General features: G+C 34.2%; 1 protein-coding gene across 1 annotated transcript; it reads right to left on the bottom strand.

The window, feature by feature from the left end:
* Nucleotides 1-359: 359 nt before the first annotated feature.
* LOC113234152 (brain protein I3) lies at nt 360-4,629 on the bottom strand. Its single transcript, XM_026469421.1, has 2 exons — nt 4,485-4,629; nt 360-1,496 (listed from the first exon to the last, which is right to left on the bottom strand). The coding sequence occupies exons 1-2, from the start codon at nt 4,543-4,545 to the stop codon at nt 1,174-1,176; spliced, it is 384 nt and encodes a 127-aa protein (XP_026325206.1). The 5' UTR covers nt 4,546-4,629; the 3' UTR covers nt 360-1,173.
* Between the last annotated feature and the right edge of the window lie 2,814 nt (nt 4,630-7,443).

Here is a 7,443-nt window from a genome sequence, read left to right as displayed (position 1 = left end):
GAAGAATCAATCTTCTGAGAAGGTTCATAAATCTCTCACAAGATGTTGCTTACGGCGTTGACGGCCAAAAAACCTCATACAAAGATCTTTAACAGACACAGAAGAATTTCGTCGATATGCTAACTCTCTCGTCTCAGGTTCAAGTTCTGACACGTCGAAAGAAATTTTCTGTTTTGGAACCCTAAACGCCAGGACTTGAGTATAATTTCTAATGCTTTAAATCATGCTCAAGTCTTGACTTGAGCATTGAGTAGAGTTCTGGAATACGACTCTGATGGTCGATAGAAATCATATTCAAGTTCTTGCCATTAGGGTCGTATTTCCAGTGCTTGAAATCATACTCAAGTCCTGACTTGAGCATTGAGTAGAGTTCTGGAATACGACCCTTAGTCAACTTTTTCTTTTACATTTAGGTACTAATGATTAATTTAATCCAGTCCAGAATCTAGCACTACATTTAGATAGAGTAGTATATTCGCGAAAACGCAATGCGAAGTCAATTTAAGTTCAGTGTGGCTCTTTCATTATCATTAGAAAAAGAGAGAACATTTTAGTTTATTTTAGTGCTATCAAAATAAGTTAGCGCCCATAGACCGCTCCCATAGGTTGTTTCGTTAGGACATGTTCATTTTGTATGAGGTTGGGTAAAGCATCCATTTCATATGTGTTTAGTCAGTATTCAAAAAAACTGGTTGGTAAAACTCTATTACGTTGTGACGTCATAGACAACAACCCATGTATTTCATTACCTTGGACAGCTCCATTCGTTAAAAATTTCTGCCTTCAAAGTTTGACAGTTCTTAAATCTTAAATATAATGAATTCATATGACCTTTCGAAAAGAGTATTTCATCCATTCATTCATAATTTTCTTATTAATAAATAAAAAGATAATGCACTGAATCCAAAGTAACTTTGCATTTGCCCAAATCGACACTAGGGTCCATTGGTATACAACACTGGAATTCAATGAAGCTAGATCAAGTTCCCAGTCTATGTAATTGAAGTCTTTTATATCTGAATATTAATATCATTTTATAAGATACTAATAAAAAATATCTTCAAACAATTGAAACGACTTTGACTTGTTGATCCCCCTATTCAATATCAACCATTATCTATATCAAATTGAAATCATTACGTTCATCATCATCAGTATTTCAACATATTGCTCTTAGGCAAACATGGCTCCGCAGTTTGAGCATCTCCTGTTCTTTAAAGCGAGACAGCACAATATTCCTAAAGGGAAGAAAAGGATAGCGCATAATATACCCAAGCAGGTGAAGTCGTCTTCTAGAATTCCAACTCTGCAAGCAGGACAGGCTCCAACAGCTATGATCGGCGGTGGAATGATGATATTAGTTGCACCATAGTTAGGAGGATACCCTGGTGCCGTTGGTGCAGCGCCAGGGTATGGAGTGTATCCAGGCGGGGGAGGTGGATACGATGTAACATAAGGTCCAGCAGCAGGTTGTGGATGAGGTTGTGGTAAAAAACCTGAAACATATAACATTTGATTATTGACATTGATTCTGGAGTATAACAAAGAATAGACATGACTATGTTGACGAGACACTCAGGACACAGTGTCATTGAGTATCATTTAAAGTGAAAGCCTCAACTATAGATTGGCACCACATAAATATATATGCCAAAACATAAATTCACATACTCTTTGTACTTCATATTTTAATACTGTATTAATTATATTGTATCATAATAATATTGTATTGAAGTCTTTTAGGACATAATTATTTTATATTTGGATGATATTTTCATGTACGAAAAATATTATATAGTTTGAATACATAAAAATAGCATCCAAATATAAATAATTATACACTTTAGTATCATTTAAATATTATAGAAAAAAATGTGGGTTACATCACTATTGCGCTGATAGCCTCATTTATGATTGTAATTACATTCAAACTGATTGACAGTGATTTCAACAACTCTGTTGAGTGACGGATCACTAAAATAATGAGGACAACACAAGTATTAATTTGGTTTAGGAGTTACTTTCAAAATTAGTTTTTTTTTTAATATATAATAGACACACGCTTGGCTACAATCTCACCTGATGTTAAGCGACGATGTGACCGACGATGGGACGCGTTTGCCTAAAAAATGCCTATTCAATCTTGAATTGCCCCAAATTGTACTTTTCGGGAAATACAGATATTCCGGTAGAGCATTCCTTTATTGTATGAAAGTTATAACATATGGCCAGTATTGTAAGAAAGTTATAACATGAGCTCATCTGTATTGTACTTAGGTTAATGTTTTCTGAACAAAAGTATATTTCGAGTTCTTATGTTTCTCGATTGTTACACATAGGAAATGAAACTATTTTTCCGGATTTAAATCGAGTATAATTGTGTTACATAAACAAACCGACTTTTCGGGCCCTTTACAGGTCCCATGGTCACGGTTGACTGAGGTGGTACAGTAATCAACCAGTTATGTCTAATATTAATGCAAACCACCCTACACTAACCTACCAGTAAAAGACTGCATTGAAATTGTACGTAGAAAGCTAAGGGAACATAAAATGTTCATTGAAAAAAAAAATTGAATATGCAGAATTATTAGAACACTGCCTAACATCAGGCTAACTATTGTGGAATAATGAATTCTACCTACAAATCGGTATAGCGATGGGCTCTCCGGTATCTCCCGTTGTTGCTGATATTTTCATGGAAGACTTCGAGGAGTGAGTTTCATCCATGGCCCCAGCAAAGTCGAAGATTTTCAAACGGTATGTTGTTGCATAGCATATCTTCTTTCTTCGACCATCTTAGTTCTTTTAGTACTAAGATCCAATTTACTATGGATCAAGAGAATTGTGGTACCTTTGCTTTCTTAGATGTTTTAATTAAAAGAAATCCTAATAACACCTTAGGCCATATTGTATTTCAAAAGAAAATCCATACAGATAGATACCTCAATGGTAATTGCCATCACCATCCTAGCCAGTTAGCTACCGTGGGCAAATCTTTGTTTCAGAGTGCACATGGTGTCTGCGACAGTAATCATCTGGCACGAGAACTTCAGCATATAAAGCAAGTCCTACATGCGAATAAGTTGAAGATTCAATGCCAGTGCCGCAGGCCGCGTGTGAAACCACCAACAGTCAAGCGAAGACCTGCCATTTACTTCACTTGAGAGGTGTTACAGACAAGATCGGAAGAGTCCTCAGGCGTGCATATATCAAGACCTATTGCAAGCCCCTGAGGAAAATTTCTCAGTTGATCAAGTATGCAGGAATTTACAAGCTTGACTGTGAGTGTGGTCTCTCTTATATTGGACAAACGAAGCAAAGTATTTGTACCTGCATCAAAGAACATATAGCTGATGTCAAACACCGTAGCGTAAACAAGTCTGCAGTCTGCAAGCATGTCATGGATAAACCTACACATTCAATGAACTTTGATAAACCCCAGGTCCTTGCAAAAGAAGTCCGTTATCTATCCAGGATGCTGCGAGAGGCCATTGAAATTAAAAAACATCCTAATTTCAACAGGAAAGATGGTTTCTCTGTACCACCAGTTTGGGATCCTGTATTTTCTCTGATGAAAAATCCCAAACAGACATTAGACTGCAGTACTAATTAATGTTTTAATTTATTCTAATTTCTATTATTAATTGATAATGAATTGAATTTAATAAAAATTCATTCAATAAAATAATTTGTAATATGTAATGTAGCGTAAATTGGAATTATTCTTTGTAAAGTTAAAAATAAGGTATTTAATTTATAACTTTTGTAACTATAGTGACAAAATAGGGTAGTTTGCATTAATATCAGACATAACTGGTTGATAACTGTACCACCTCAGTCAACCGTGACCATGGGACCTGTAAAGGGCCGAAACGTCAGTTTGTTTGAAAAAACAAATATACGAGATTTAAATCGAGAAAAATAGTTTCATCTCAAAAGTATATTATTATAAATCAAAAAGAAAGTTGTAAAAAACAAATTAATGTGAATAGATAAGTGCATACTTATCTACAAACAAATGAGTAACACGTTTATCTATAAATCATTATTCTCGAAAAAACATAATAGGCATAAGTAACGAAATTGTACCCACGAGCATCAAAAATGACATGGAAACCTAAAAAAGGGTCCTAAATAACAATGACACTTCATCACATCCAACTAAGGTTGTTATTCACAATTTAAGGGCTTTATTCACCAAATTATAACTGCATTGCAGTATCATACTAAGTCTAATGACCGGAAAAAACTCACAACCAAATCTAAATTAGCATGAAAACTATTTACGGCCGATATTCTTCTTTCAACATATTAACATAATGTGTTAATTACCAAATAAATAGTGTATTTTATCTAAAACTAGTGCAAACGCGATATTTGATCGGTCGTTGCGCAGTACATAAAACACCTTATCGCTTTGTGATACATTAGATTTGCAATATAGGGTTTCAATGCTTCCAAAACCTAAATATTTACGTCACCTGGAGGTACTGTAGCAGAGTACGGTGGCGGCTGATCGGCAGTAACGGTAGGTTTTTCCATATTTTAACGAACTTAAAGTGATTAAAATATTTTTGTGCAAGTTTTTTCTTCAAAAATAAAGGTACAAAACTTCCATATACTCGTTTCGCAATTGCACAATGATATGACAGTGAATGAATGACGGGAAACAGCTGTCATTATTAGAGATGGGAAAAACTGCTTACTTTTTTAAATGTTTAAACGTTATGGTTTTTTTTAAAAAAAAGCGTGCTTTTTAAACGCTTTATCACTTAAACGCTTTTCAGTTTGAAGCTACCAAAATCGTTTAGAAAACGTACTTAAGCGCATAGAGTTTTACGTTAAAAAAAGCTTGCAACGTTGTGTTGATAGCGAAACGCAAGAGTATACTGCTAAAGGTTTTAAGATAAGTTTTTTTGAAAAAAAAACGAGTTATTTTTATGACATAACATAATTATATTAACATTTTGTTCGTTGCCGTTTAAAAGCGTTCAAAAACATAAGTTGTTTAAGTTTTGTAGTTGTTAACCGTTGAAATGGAAAAAACTGCTTATTTTTTTAACGTTAAAACGTACGTTTGAAAAGCGTGCTTGTAAAAGCGCTTTTCACTTAAACGCTTTTTAGTTTGACGCTTAAAAAGTTGTTTAGAAAAACGTTTAAGCGCATAGACTGACCAGTGACCAACGCTTACGCTTAAAATGAAAAGCGTGCTTGTGCGCTTATTTTAAAAAGCATACTTTTAGTGCTTTTTTTGCTTTTCGTTTAAACGCCCACCTCTAGTCATTATTGACGTTTTTCTTAATTTTAGAAAGCATTGGCAACTAGGTTTCTACAAAATACAATAATCTATATTATATTAATATTTTCTTCAAAACGCGAACTATGTATGTATTCGTCGATATATCGATGGCTTCATAATATACAGGGCGTTAACTGAAATAAAAACATACTAAATTTTTTCAATGGCAGCTTAGTTTACATACTTGTTGTGTATCACGTGAATCACATGACACATAATTGTGTGCAACTGACAAAAAGTAAACATAACTTTTAAAATAATTCAAACATAACACTGAATTTAAACATATATGTACTTTGAATTTATTCAATGAAAGGGACGGTTATGTAATGACACAATGAGTCGAAGTCATGAATTCAGGTTCAAGAACCGGTAAACAAATACACCGCATGTTAATAGAACTTTCTTTTCGAATATGGGCTTTTTGTTCCAAAAACCTATTGATGCAATGATTTAAATTTCCTTATGAACTGGCGGTCATTCCAGGAAGATGCAGATACTCGGCTAAAGCCTCAAGTATCATGCGCTGACCAGCATGAAGATTAGCTTCCTCTTGCCTTTCTTGCATTAAGTTATTTGATCGGCACCTAGAAGAACACCCCTTTGCAGAGCCGGTCAACTTCCGTTGTGGCTCAATGCGATAATTTATCGACATGGAGTTTTATCAAAAGCTCGCAATATGAGTGTGAGCCGCTTCTCATGCCATATCTACATAGCGTGTTATCGGAATGAAATTACTTAGTTTTAATTTTGTGTGTCCATGGCACCCGCGACACAGGGTTTCCCATTGCTACGTAGATTGTGTGCGTTAAAAAAAATTAAATTTTATATTACAATTAAGATACACGGATTTAAATCGCGTGTATTTGTTTTCTCAAACAAACCGACGTTTCGGCCCCTTTACAGGTCCCATGGTCACGGTTGACTGAGGTGGTACAGTCTTCAACTAGTTATGTCTAATATTGATGCAAACCACCCTATTTTTTCACTATAGTTAGTTACAATAGTTATTAATGAAATACCTTATTTTTAACTTTACAAAGAAAACATTCCAATTTACGCTACATTACAGTTTTACAAATTATTTTATTGAATGAATTTTTATTAAGTTCAATTTATTATTAATTAATAATAGAAATTAGAATAAACTAAAACATTAAACAATTTAATAGTTTTTGGTAGAAACCACAGACCACATAAAGTAGAAACTTACAGGACTACAAGAAAAATTTAATTAATGTTTTTAACAGACTAAATAAGGTTAACCTGAAATTAAATCTAAAATGTAAATTTTTGAAGTAACAAATTTTATATCTCGGACATTAAGTAACTGCTGACGGAATTTTACCCGACCCCGAAAAAATTTCAGTTGTAAAAAATTACCCAGTTCCGAAAAATGTAGAAGAAGGAAAGAGATTTCTGGCTTTTCTAAATTATTATCGAAAGTTCATTCCCAATTTTGCCGAGAAAGCACATGCGCTTAATAATCTTTGTAGGAAAAATGTAATTTTTGGAATGGAATTCAGAGTATGTAAAATCATTTCAATCATTAAAAGAATTATTAATATCGCCTCCATTATTACAGTACCCCGATTTTTCATTAAAAAAATATTTTTAGTTTAAAAACAAACGCTTCAGGATACGCCATACAAGCAATTCTATCTAACAAGGACGGACGCCCGGTCGCGTATTCTAGTAGGACTTTGAATAAAGCCGAGCTCAATTACCCTATCATCGAAAAAGAATTGTTTGCAATTGTATGGGGAGTAAAATACCACAGACCTTACTTACACGGTCGTAAGGTCAAAATTTATACGGACCACAGACCTTTGATATACTTATTTAATATGAAAGATCCTACTAGCCGTCTACTAAAATTCAGGTTGACATTGGAGGAGTATGATTTTAATATTGAGTATGTGGTAGGTAGCGAAAACACGGCGGCTGACGCTTTATCTAGAATACAGCTAACATCAGAAGAGTTGAAAGGAATACACGAAAACTTAAACGTAATGACGCGCGTGCAATGGAAAAAACAATTTAACTGTAGGGATTCTAAGGTCGGTATAGTATCCAACGACAAACGGCCTGATCAACCTAATGTAGTGGATATTTATAAAAAACCTTCGGAATCAGTAAAG

Source organism: Hyposmocoma kahamanoa, unplaced genomic scaffold (genome assembly GCF_003589595.1).
Source record: "Hyposmocoma kahamanoa isolate Upper Pololo Valley unplaced genomic scaffold, ASM358959v1 81, whole genome shotgun sequence".
Lineage (NCBI taxonomy): Eukaryota > Metazoa > Arthropoda > Insecta > Lepidoptera > Cosmopterigidae > Hyposmocoma > Hyposmocoma kahamanoa.
Note: the sequence above shows the minus strand (reverse complement) of the source record. Positions and strands in the feature narration are given on the sequence as shown.

What these genes read in the sequence shown, in the direction of transcription:
- LOC113234152 (XM_026469421.1), bottom strand. Translation starts at nt 4,545, where the DNA reads ATGGAAAAACCTACCGTTACTGCCGATCAGCCGCCACCGTACTCTGCT. An exon ending in CTCTGCTACAGTACCTCCAG is followed by an intron (nt 1,497 to 4,484) that starts GTGACGTAAATA and finishes TATATGTTTCAG; the next exon opens with GTTTTTTACCACAACCTCAT.